The following is a 13,020-nucleotide window of genomic DNA, read 5'->3' on the forward strand; positions in this document are numbered from 1 at the left end:
CTTTTAAGGATGTTTCAATTAGTTCATATATTCTCCAGAGGAGCTGGTTCTTAATAATATGCATGAAATCAACCATACTTGTTTCCTGAATCCTCTCTTACTAAACACACATCCTTCTTCCTGACAGGTAGATGTAAAGAGTGGTATTGATGACTTGGTAAAGGTTCTACTCAAAGAAGCCCACACAGACTTAGAAAAAGTCAGAGCTATCTGGATGTGGATATGCCATCACATTGGTAAGACATGGACTGAATGTTTAACAAACAGTATCCAGTGATCATCATGGTTATAATATTTTATAGTATAACACCTAAATTCACAGTGTCTACCTATATTTATGCCAAGTGGCCAGTTGAGCCCAAAAGGTCATTAACCTGTTAAGTATTGTGTCTCCCCCACCTTAGATTGTTGATAGCATAATATTTTATGCCATAAAAATAAAGATTTGTAGATTGCAAAATTTTAACAAAACAAGAAAAGGGGGACCTATATTCTAAAAACACGGGAAAGTCTAAAACAAAACAAATTGGAACAATGGTCTCTGGATATCACAGGAACCACTGATAAATGAAAAGTTTATTTAAAAACAAGTATCCAAATATAAAAACATCAAGACAGAATGTGTTGCTCATATGAATGGCAGCATATATCATAAAGATAGAAACATATACTGGACCTAACACGGTCCGTGATTTGGCATCTTTTGCCTTCGTTAGGGGTCCTATTGTAGTACAATCATCTTGATTTGTGTGGCTTTTCACATGAACAATGAGCAAACTGACTGATGTTGTATAATGTTATTAACGAATGTGACTTGTGATGGTGGAATATAATACCTTGAAATGTATAATTGTGCTTCTAATGCCGATAGTTCACCCCTTAGTTTCCCACCTTTAATTTACAATGAAAATCTAAATTCGCCAACCTTCTTATGATTTGACATCTTCCAAGATCCACCATATTTCTCCTCATGGCTTCACTAGTATTAATTATGAGATTTCTTTATACTTGGCTGTAGAACATTAATGGATGGTGGCTATTTCTTGATCAAACCGAATAGTGCAGAACACCATCAGAAATCTCAGGTTTTCAGGATATGTCCTCAAAAGGATGGGGAGCTTTTCTTTTATGGCAGAAACAATTACTTTGTGTTTGTACATTTTTCATAGCATTTTTATTTGAACTCCCCTGCTGTAGGGTTAGCTGTAATGGTATGCTTATGGAATTCTAATGTGATGATCATGCAGTTTGTTATATTTGAATACGTATTGTTTCAGCAAAGTGAATCTGATGTATGGCTGGGATCAATAGACATTACGTACCCTCAAACTGGAGATGCCTGATCAACTTGTAGATCTTTAAAACAATAGTCATGATAGTCTGGGGCTGTGTGTTGTTTATGAATAATCAACCACACTTGAATTCATATTTGATAAAGTACAGGTTACAGATTACGGTTATTTAGGACTGGTGTAATATGTACAGGATGCTTGACCCCCTGTCAATAGCTATACTGCAATGTTCTATACCATCTGAAGAGGTCTTTAGGGGGGGGAGAGTTAATTTTAGGTATAGAGAAATGCAGTAGTCAAGTTGAGATAAAACTAAAGACTATAGGATGGATCTAACGGAGTCCAATGCCAGGCAGACTTGTATGGTCTGTGTCCCACACATGATGAGAGACAAAGAAAAGTGGTCAAATCCAGCATGGGAGAATGGAGCCTGACGCCGGACAGACTTGCACGGTCTGTGTCCTGCACATGGCAAAAACATGGTACTGCTGCTGGGTCAGACCCGTGGTCCATCGTGTCCAGCAGTCCGCTCATGTGGCGGCCTTCTGGTCAAAGACCAACACTCTAACTGAGACTAGCCCTACCTGCGTACATTCTGGTTCAGCAGGAACTTGTCTAACTTTGTCTTGAATCCCTGGAGGGTGTTTTACCCTATGACAGACTCCAGAAGAGTGTTCCAGTTTTCTACCAGTCTCTGGGTGAAGAAGAACTTCCTTACGTTTGTACGGAATCTATCCCCTTTCAATTTTAGAGAGTGCCCTCTCGTTCTTCCTACCTTGGAGAGGGTGAACAACCTGTCCTTATCTACTAAGTCTATTCCCTTCAGTTTCTTGAATGTTTCGATCATGTCCCCTCTCAATCTCCTCTGTTTGAGGGAAAAGAGGCCCAGTTTCTCTAATCTTTTGCTGTACGGCAACTCCTCCAGCCCCTTAACCATCTTAGTCTCTGGACAGATGAAAGTTTGACAACTCCAGTGCACTGGGGGAACTCCAGTGAATGGGGGAACTGTGACAACTCCAGTGAATGGGGTAACTGTGCAACTTAGGAAGGAAGGGAAGGCATCTTGATTAGTAAATTGAATACTGTCAGCAATATACTATGTATCATCCCTATCATGTTTGGCTTAATATATGGTTGGCATGGTGGTGACTTCACAACCAGCATTTAAACATGGGTGACCTGGGCCTACACGGAGTGGTGGGTGAGGCTCTGATCACCTTGTTGAGCAGATTGGATGGACTGCGAGGGCCTTTTTCTGCCATCATTTACTGTGTTACTATGGATCCAAAGTCATCCTTTTCCAGTATTGGCTTTAATCTACTAAGAAGCTGCAGCTTTAAAAATGAGAATCTCTAGAAGTATCAGTTTCTCGAGGGGTCATCACATGTCCAGAAATGCTGGGGTCTCCTGAACCACCTCCAGCACATGAACATGTTACTCAGCCCTGCTAGGCTAAAAGCACTTTGACTCTACTATGACTCCCATTTGGCCAGGAATCCTGGCTTGAGAATAGTAGCAGCTCTGGAATCAGGTATTGATTGTTTATTATGCAGGCTCAAGTCATCTAAATTCAGTTCTTCACAGTGAGCAGTATAAAGGAGCCTAGAGATAAGGCCTGCAGTGGCATATGATGGGGTTGGTAAGAGTACAAAGGAAAGTTGGTGCTTGTAACCAGTTTAGGGTGCTGACTTTACGAGTAATGGAAAAGCCTTGTATGGCATGGGTGGTAAAAGGCTGTAGCTAAAAACCTGGTGGTAAAAAAACAGTGCCATTTTCACTGCAGTAATTTTTAAGGCTTGATCCATGAAACAGTTTCTCTGAATGGTTCGATCAGATCTCACTGGTGTTTGCTGTCCTTAGTCCTAGGTGGTTCACAAATTTATATGCAAAATACATAAATCATAAAACAAATTATACAATAAAAAACAATATAAAATCAATCCACAATATTCCTTCACGTGCTAATCAGTGTTTTCAGATTGACGGAAGGTAAAAGGATATCAGACAGGAGAGCTGTGAGAAGGGGAAGTTCCCGGATCATGACTCCAAGGCCGGGAACACCCACCTCATTCTTGCACCTGGGCTGGACCACCCCTCCCGCCCCACTTTTGGTACGCCACTGAGTTCCGGGCCAGCCAGTCAGCGATTGGCTGGTCCAGAACTTCCTCTCCGACGTCATCGGGGAGAAGGCTTGAGGGCTGGCGCCTGGACTTTGTTTTCCTATAGTTTCAGCGGCGGGCGGGGAAGCAGGGAGAGAGCCCATTCTCTGCGATTGCCTGTCCCGTTGTCCCCACACACAGCTTTGGGACGCCATCTCTAAAAACGGGACATTTCGGCGTCCCGATGCTGTGTGTGGGGACAATGGGACAGGGGATCTGAAAACGGGACAGTCCCGTTCAAAACGGGACATATAATCACTTTAGGCATGACCCCCTCATGAATCCCTCAGTGATTGCTGTCCCTGTCCCTCTCCCCTGAAAGTGAAACTAAAAGGAATACCAAGCTATATGATAGCATCATATATTATGGACATTCTGAACAAAGCAGAAAGCACATCTGAGGAGTAGCTTAGTAGTCAGTGAAGAGGCGACCCAGATTTAATTCCCATTTCAGCTCTTTTTTTTTCCCCTTTAAACTGTGAGCCCTCCAGAAATAGACATGTACCTACTCTACCTAAATATTTATGACATCTGTAAGCCTGAAGGCTATTGAAGTAGTATACATTCAGGTACCTTAGATATTTTCCTTCTCCTGGAGGGATTAGCATTTAAAATAAGAGTTGTAGGGGGATCTTATCACCTCTCACCTAGACTACTGGAACTTGCTTCTCACAGATCTTCCACAACCATTTCTTTTCCCTTCAATCCATTCAAAATTCTACTGCATGACATATTTCATCAGGGTTGCTATGCTCATATTATCCCTCTCCTCAAGTCACTTCGTTGGCTCCCAATCCATTACTGCATACAGTTCAGAGTCCTCTTATTGATCTACAGGTGCATTCACTCTACAGCTTCTCGATTTCTCTCTGCTCATATCTCTCCCTATACTCCTCCCCAGGAAGGCCATTCATCGTGCAAGTCTCTCCTATCTGTACCTTTCTCCTCCACTGCCAATTGATGCGCCTGGAAAAGACTACCTGAGTCAGTATGTCAAGCTTCATCCCTAGCAGTATTCAAATCCAGGCTAAAAGCTCACTTTTTTGAGGTTGCTTTTAACTCCTAACCCCCACTCGTTTGTAAAGCACCCATGTGTGAGAAACTCCCTAAGTCCCTATTTGTTCTGTTTGTCTGTTTGATTAGATTGTAAGCTCTACTGAGAAGGGACTATCTCTTGAATGTTTTAACGTACAGCCCTGCGTACATCTAGCAGCACTATAGAAATGATAAGTAGTACAGGGTGGGTCACGGAAAAGTAGCCCGCCTCTAATACTGGTGCCAGAAAGGTGTTCTCCCTGGACCAGTGAATAGTGATTGTGGAAGGCTATGTGCTATCTGTAGGGAAATTTAAAGCAGAAAGTGTATGCCAATAATCCACATACCCTGGATGAACTCAAGGAAAACATTACAAACACTATTCGCAGCATCACTGTTGAAGAGGTGCAAGCTATATCAGCCAACATGAACTGATGTGCCCAAAGTTGCATAGGTGTGAATGGGGACCACTTTCACCATCTGTTGTAACTTGTGGGTAAGTGAATAAAAACAATCCACTTGCTCGTTCATCTTGTCATACTATCACTGGAGGCAGGCTACTTTTCTGTGGCCCACTCTGTAGTAGTAGTAGTAATATAATAATAATAATTTTATTTTTGTATACCGCCATACCACATAGTTCTAGGTGGTTCACATACAATAAAAATTATACAATCAGTGAGTAAAATACATTTGATTAAAAATGCGTTAAAATCAACTAAAATAAACACACTATAAGAATAATATACTATTTACCAATCAGGATTCTAAAACATCAGTTTACAAATTTATCAAACAAATCAGTTTTTAGCAGTTTCCTAAAAGCCATATATGAATGGGCCTGAGAAATGATGGTACTTAACTATAAGTTCATTTTACCTGCCTGAAAACCGAGTAATTTATCCAAAAATCTCTAGTATCGGCAAGATTTAATAGTTGGATGAACAAATTGCCCTTGAGTAATCCTATTAGGTTTATATCATTCAAAGCATGAGGACTGATAAGTAGGCACCATACCAAACAAGACTGATCCTGAGTGCCCTGGTTGATCCATTGCACTGACCACTAGGCTTCCCTTCTGCTTTGCATGCATTTCTGTGTGGCCATTTTTTTGAAACAATGCTGCCAGACAGACATCCTTGTTTCTGGTTTTTGGCATTCATAATTTGAATGTTTCAGTTTGCAAAATGGCTGTTCATTTTGGATGTTCTCACATATTTTCAAACAGGAAACACTAACTTTTCCTGTTCAAAAATGGCTGTGAGATGGATGTATTTTTTTGGATGTTATGAGCAGAATGTCCCAATTCTGACTTGTCCTTTTGAAAATGCCCTCCACGGATCTTTCAGGTGGTTTGTTCACAGTTTTAAGTACTTTTGGAAGAAACTATATCACTGGTATCATTGGATGTTCCTTATTCAAAAATTATTTCAATATATTAGAAAACCTTTGTTTATTTAGTCCTTCATTTGTTACATTTGGCTCATCAACACTTCATTTTTATAATAGAGCTTATCAAGAAGTACTATCACTCCACCTTTATCTGCATGTTTCACTACAAGATTCTTGTTCTTTTGTAATCTATGTAGTGCTATCTTCTCATCCTTATACATTTCCAAATTCAATGTATGGTGCTCATAATTGTTCACACAATTTAATTGAATAATGAGCCTATTAGCGTCAGTAATTGGGCACTAACAATCAATTATTTGTGTTGGCAACAATTTGGATTTATGCATGTATCTTGCTAGGTGCTACGCTATAAAAATGCACGTTAAATTTTTTAGCTTACAACTAAAAAGGGGGCATAGCCATCGGCAGGTTAGGTGTGTTTATTAAAGGTGCATGCAGTATTATAGAATTCTACATTTCCGCGTCTAAGTTATGAATGGGTTTTAGGTGGGGTAAATCCTCACATGTAAAAGCTGTGTGCAGATCCCAGTGCTGAGTGCTCAGCATGCTTTTTTTTCGGCACCCTTTATTGAGTTTAGTGCATTATGATGTCAATTCATCTTCCATAGTCTCAGCTGATTCTATATTTCTCACAAACAGTGTCTTGCAAAATAGGATCCATAGGAATTGGTGATATTAAATTATCATATTTACATACTATAGAGACATATTCTTGAAAATCATTTCCTTCCCTGCAAAAAATTACCTTATATAGATTTGGAGAGATCTATGTGGCAGTTATGTATAAGGTGTGGTTTAGTTATTTATTGCAATTTAACTGTATGCCATGGATCCACAGTGAGCTTGTTGTAGTCTACAGGGCTTTGTGGTTCTGATTCTTTCTACATTGTGTGGTGGTAAGCAAGAAAGAACCCTGAAGGAAGGAAGGACAGAAGGGAAATGATTTTAGGTGGGGAGCAAAGATTTAAGGAGAGAAACTTGAGAGTATAGAAGTTTCTAGGAGGAGAGAGCTCAGAGGGAGGGAAAGGTGGAAAGAGAATTCAGGAAGAAAGGATCCTGAGGAAAAGGACAATAGAAGAAAAGAACCCTTGAAGGAAGAGAAGAGGAGAGGACTCCGTGGAGATGGAAGGAAGGAGTGAGGAGAGAATTTTAGGGGATTGACAGATGGAGGTGGCGGAGAGATGCCTTGGAACGAAGGGGGGAAGACCTTGGTGTTGGGGGAGTAGGAGAGAGAGAGGAAGTGCTTGGAATTTTCACAAATGAAAGTAGATAACCCTAGAATTAATGCATAACACAAGTACTGGAGATAAATGGACTCAGATTGAATCTTAGAATTCTGGAGAGACTGAGTCTGGAATAATAACTTCAAGAATACTAGAAATAGAAACTTTCACCCTACATTTCAACTACTGAGATAGAAAATCTTTAAAGTGGGAATTCATTTGTAACAGTTTTTTCTCTGTTTCCTAGAATATGATATCGAAGGCTTTATCAACATTGCAAAGGCATTAACTAATCCAATTGATGTGCTACAGTCTAGGAAGAGTATTTGTGATGGATATGCTGGGCTCTTTGAGAGAATGTGCAGGTAAATGAGAATTTATGGCATTTAGCCATCAGGGCTGAATCTGTTTCTCCATTAACTATAACCTAAAGCTTTTATTGTAGGAAGCAAGGGCCTGATATATATCTGGGAAGTAGCACTTCCTATCTGGATAACTAGAGCTCATTGGGCCTAGTCAGTGATTTTTAGAGGCATTATCCAGATAATTCTTCTGAAAATCATGTCTAAGTGCCTCACCACTTTCTGGGTAATGGTGAAGCAGTCTGTGGGTCACGCTACGTTGGATCTAGAAGTCATCTGGGTACTGCTGATATTTAGCACAACTATCCAGACAAATTAGGACAACTTGAACTGTATCTCTTCCTGGGTATACAGATATTCAGCCCCAGTATCTGAGAATGGCTTAGTGTTGAATATCTGGATCTAAATTTAAATACCAAGCTTACAATTTGAAGTCAGTGCTGTCCTCAGTATTTAAATACTGGAAACATAGAAACATGATGGCAGATAAAGACCAAATGGCCCATCTAGTCTGTCCATCTGCAATAACCATTATCTCTTCTTTTCTCTATGAGATCCCATGTACCTATCCCACGCCTTCTTGAATTCAGACGTAGTCTCTGTCTCTACCACTTCTTACAGGAGACTGTGCTACACATCTACCACCCTTTCTGGAAAAAAGTATTTCTTTTGATTACTCCTGTGCCTATCACCTCTTAACTTCCTCTTATACCCTCTCATTTCAGAGCTTCCTTTCAAATGAAAGAGACTCGACTCATGCACATTTACACCACATAGATGTTTAAACATCTCTATTATATCTCCCCTCTCCCGCCTTTCCTCTAAAGTATACATATTGAGATCTTTAAGTGTGTCCCCATACTCCTTATGATGAAGACCACGCACCATTTTAGTAGCCTTCCTCTGGACTAACCCATCCTTTTTATATCTTTTGAAGGTGTGGTCTCCAGAATTGTACACAATATTCTAAATGAGGTCTCACCAGAGTCTTATACAGGGGCATCAATACCTCCTTTTTCCTACTGGCCATACCTTTTCCTATGCACCCTAGCATCTTTCTAGTTTTCACAGTCACCTTTTCAACCTGCTTGGCCACCTTAAGATTATCACATATAATCACACCAAAGTTCCGCTCTTCTGTCATGCACACCATCTGGGGTATCTACTCTATTGCAGATTTTGATATCATTGACAAAGAGGCCTTCAACAATATCACTTATAAAAATGTTAAAAAGAATAGGCTCAAGAGCAGAACCTTGAGGCACACCACTGGGAACATCCCTTTCCTCAGAGTGATCTCTGTTAATCACTACCCTCTGTCATCTTCCACTCAATCAGTTCTTGACCTGGCCCATCATTTTGGGGCCCATACAGAGGGCACTCAGTTTATTTATTAGATGTCTGTGTGGAACACTATCAAAGGCTTTGCTAAAATCTAAATACACCACATCTAGCGCACACCTTCTACCCAATTCTCTGGTCACCCAGTCAAAGAAACTGATCAGATTTGTCTGATAAGTCCTACATCTATATGAATCCATGTTGCCTCCAGTCCTGTAATCCACCGGATTCCAGAAACTTCACCATTCTCTGTTTTAAAAGCATTTCCATTAATTTGCTTACCACAGAAGTCAGACTTACTGGACTGTAATTCCCTACTTCTGCCTTCCAGTGTTGTGTAGAGGAACCACATCCACACGTCTCCAGTTCTCAGGTACCACTCCTGACTCTAGAGAAGCATTGAAAAGGTCATTCAGCGGAGCCACAGTACTTCCCTAAGTTCCTTCAGCACCCTTGAATGTACACCAACCAGCCCCATCACTTTGTCTACCTTTAATTTAGCTAGCTCCTCATGAACACAACCCTCTGAAAACTGATCATGGTCTACCACTCCTCCATCCCTATTCGCATTTGTCTTCTGCGGTCCTGCTCCCAGTGCTTCAGCCATGAACACAGAACAGAAATATTTGTTAAGCAAATCAGCCTTTTTTAAAATCAGCTTCAACATATTCCTTCCCTTCACTTTTAAGTCTCACAATGCCACTTTTGCACTTCTTCCGATCACTGATATATCTAAAAAATGTCTTGTCTCCCCATTTTACTGTCAGCTATTTTTTTCTTCCATTTGTATCTTTACTTTCCTGACTACTTGACCAGCCTCTCTTAACTTAACCAGATATTTCTGCCTGTCTTCTTTCTGCGATCTTTTGTAGTTTATAAAAACTAACCTCTTATTCCTTACCTTCGTAGCTACTATTTTGAGAACCAAAGCGGCTTTCTTTTCCTCTTACTTACTTGCCTCACAAAAAGGTTTGTCGCCCTTACAATAACTCCTTTCAGTTTTGCCCACTTCATTTCTACTCCTTCCAGACATTCCCATCCAGACATTTCCTTGACGTAATCCCCCATCTGAACCTTTACTTTTGAATGAACCCTCTCTATACCCGTCTTAATAGTAAACCATATCATGCAGTAATCACTGGATGCCAAATGATCACCCATGGTAACATTTATTTATTTATTCAATTTTTTAGCCCTTCCTCCCAAAGGAGCCTAGAACGGATTACAAAGTACATCCATAATAATCCAGACAGAACAGAGATGACATAATTTACATAAATTACAATGTAGACATGACAATAATTTACAATATATGCACTAAGCAGCATCTGGTGAGATTAGGTGGCGTAGGTGTGTTGACTGAGTGGCATTTCTAGGTGAATGACTTTAAGGAGCTGGGTTAGTAAAGAGGAAGGTTTTCACGGCCTTCCTAAAGTTCCAGAGTCCATCTAGTAATCTGACAGATGGAGGAATTGTGTGCCAAAGTTTGGGTATGAAATGTGAGTGGGAGCGTTTGCGGGCAGTTTCAGTTTTGAGGGAGTGGACAGGAGCAATGGTCAGTCGGTTTTCTCCTTTGGGACTTCAGTGGTCGCTTTGGGAAGTAGATTTGTAGTTTAGTTTTCATGTAGTATGGAAATCGTTTCATGGAAGGTTTTAAAAGCGAGGACCAGGGCCTTGAAGGTACAGCGTTCATCAGAAACACTTTCCCCGTTTATAAGCATTAAGTCCAGTATGACCCAAGCCCATGTGGGTTCTATTACCAACTGCAGGAACAGTTCTCCTTGTAGAGAATACAGGATCTCTCTATTTCTAGAAGACCCCGCAATAGGGATACCTCAAATCAACATCTGGCATGTTAAAATCACCCATTGGTAAAACTTCCACTTTTATAGATTGTGGGACCGGGATCCTGGCGAGGCCTAGTAGCTCCACAGAATCCTAGTCTTGGTGCGAGCGTAAAGGTGGTGGAACACAGCTTGCCTGGTGTCTCCCATAAATTGCACACCAAAATGGCCTGGTTTGTCCAAATATTACACTTTTATTGAACATCAATGAAAGTTCCAAACAAAAAGGTCAAAATTTGGTATCAATACAAAAACCAAACATTCCAGTTTTCTCTGCTGCTTCTTTTCTCATACACACAAGTTCTAATCCCAGCACCGGCTGTGCTTTCAGAGATAAGTTCAAAACAATAATAACACAAAATACAGTTTATCCTAGATGCCACCTTCAAGGTAAGATAGAACAGTTCATGCCTCTGGTAATAGTTTAGGATATAAGGCTTTTACCAGTACTAGCTCTAAAGCTGGTTTGAAGTAACCTTGAACAGCAGCTCCCCCTAATAGCAGGAGCAGAGAGGCCGGTTCTCCTACAGGTGTTGCCACTCTTTCCAATCATCTAAGCTCAAGGTAAATTCTGCAGCTTCCAGCCCAGGTTCAAAACAGTGTATAAAAATACTTTCACAACACAAAACTCCAAAAAGAAAATACCCCTTCACAAAGGAAAAGAAAATTCAGGCTTTCCAAACCTACTCCCATTCCATTGGGTGCTCTTCCCCATGAGACATAGCATTGTTCTCCAGCCAGTCCATATCACAAACCTCAGACTGTACTTCAGGGTTTTCCATTTCCTACTCCATGTGAGAACCTTCCTGTGCTGGCCATAAGTTAGCTGCTCTAGCTGACTTCCTTCTCAGCTTTTCCTCAGCTTCCAGTCCCAGCTGCCTCTCCTCTCCTTCTGACGAGGGAAGCTCAGAAAAAGGGAGACTCGGCCAGCAACCACGCCCCCTAACAGCAGAGTCAGCTAAACTCTTAAAGAGCCCGGTCCTTCTAGTTCCTGCCTGAGCTCTGTGAACTTTTAAAGGGGCAGGCTTACTCTTGACATTGTGCACAGGATTTCCACTATACCCAGGATGTTTCTTCCACTTAGTCACTGGAACTTTAGTGATACTTACAGGAGCTTTTCCCTTGGCTTTATTAGGCCTAGCCGGATCCCTGTCACAAGATATATTCTGAATGTCTGCTATTAAATCTCTGTCCACTTCTTCTGTCTTTGAAGGAAGCTTGTATATCACACTAATGTAATTATATTTACCATTCCCTCTTTTCAAATTGATCCACAGTGCCTCTTTCTTGCCCTGCAGATCCTGCAATTGTGTGGCTTTAATATGATCTTTAACATATGGTTTATGGTTTATATCAGTATTCTTCAACCTTTTTACACCTATGGACCGGCTGAAATAAAAGAATTATTTTGTGGACCGGCGGTTGAAGAACACCGGGCTAAGTCATGGGCCATACCCTGCTCATCTCTACCTAATCTCCACCCCAGAACCTGCCCCCATAGTCCTAATTGTAACACTATTTTTTCCATTCATTTTTCATATATACACACAATATAATCTTATTAACAACGCATCAATCGCACCGCGGACCGGCAGTTGAAGAACACAGTTTTGGGCCTGATTCACATGCCGGCCCTGTGGACCGGCAGGAAATTTCTGTGGACCGGCACCGGTCCATGGACCGGTGGTTGAAGAACACTGGTTTATATAATCCTACTCCCCCTCCTTTTCTTCCTACCCTGTCTTTCCTGAACAGATTATAGCCTGGTATAACTACATCCCAGTCATGGTTCTCCATGAACCACGTTTGTGATCGCCACTACATCCAACTCATCTTCTTCCATCACAGCTTCTAGATCCAGAATCTTGTTTCCCATACTTCGAGCATTAGTATACTTTATACAGCTTTCCATATATTGCCCCCTTTTCCCATCTGTTTGGTGATTTACTTACCTGAGGGCTTATACTCACCTGGGGGCTTTGATCACTGTTCCGCCACTTATTTCTGTCAAATGGGATGATCAGTGACACTCAGAAAAGCACACAGACAATATAAAGCATAAACAATCACACTTTATTATACATATATATAAATTAGCATCACCGTATCTCAGGCAAACACTCTACCTTCACAATTGGGAACCCCTCAATAGATAGGCGAGTAGACACGGGAGACTGTCCCTTTTAGGCGTCTTTGATTCTGTATCCCTGGAGACGTCTTGGATTCTAAGGTTAGAGGCAAGTCCCGTCTTTTATATTGGGTGAAAAGCTGGAAAAGCTGCTGGGTTCTTAGTAAAGCATAAACAGCTGGTCTTGCTCTTTTGTTCTCTGTTTTGACAACACCTAGGTCAA

At 41.0% G+C, this 13,020-nt stretch overlaps 1 protein-coding gene across 1 annotated transcript in view; it reads left to right on the top strand.

The window, feature by feature from the left end:
- KY (kyphoscoliosis peptidase) overlaps nt 1–13,020 on the top strand; it is a gene marked incomplete at its 5' end in the record, with an annotated part of 88,674 nt that overhangs the window by 34,878 nt on the left and 40,776 nt on the right. Inside the window, 2 exons of the mRNA XM_033957768.1 lie at nt 128–236; nt 7,370–7,487. Of these exons, the coding sequence (XP_033813659.1) occupies nt 128–236; nt 7,370–7,487 (227 nt within the window). The remainder of the gene's footprint in view (nt 1–127; nt 237–7,369; nt 7,488–13,020) is intronic.

The sequence above is a fragment of the Geotrypetes seraphini genome, chromosome 9 (assembly GCF_902459505.1).
Source record: "Geotrypetes seraphini chromosome 9, aGeoSer1.1, whole genome shotgun sequence".
Classification (NCBI taxonomy): domain Eukaryota; kingdom Metazoa; phylum Chordata; class Amphibia; order Gymnophiona; family Dermophiidae; genus Geotrypetes; species Geotrypetes seraphini.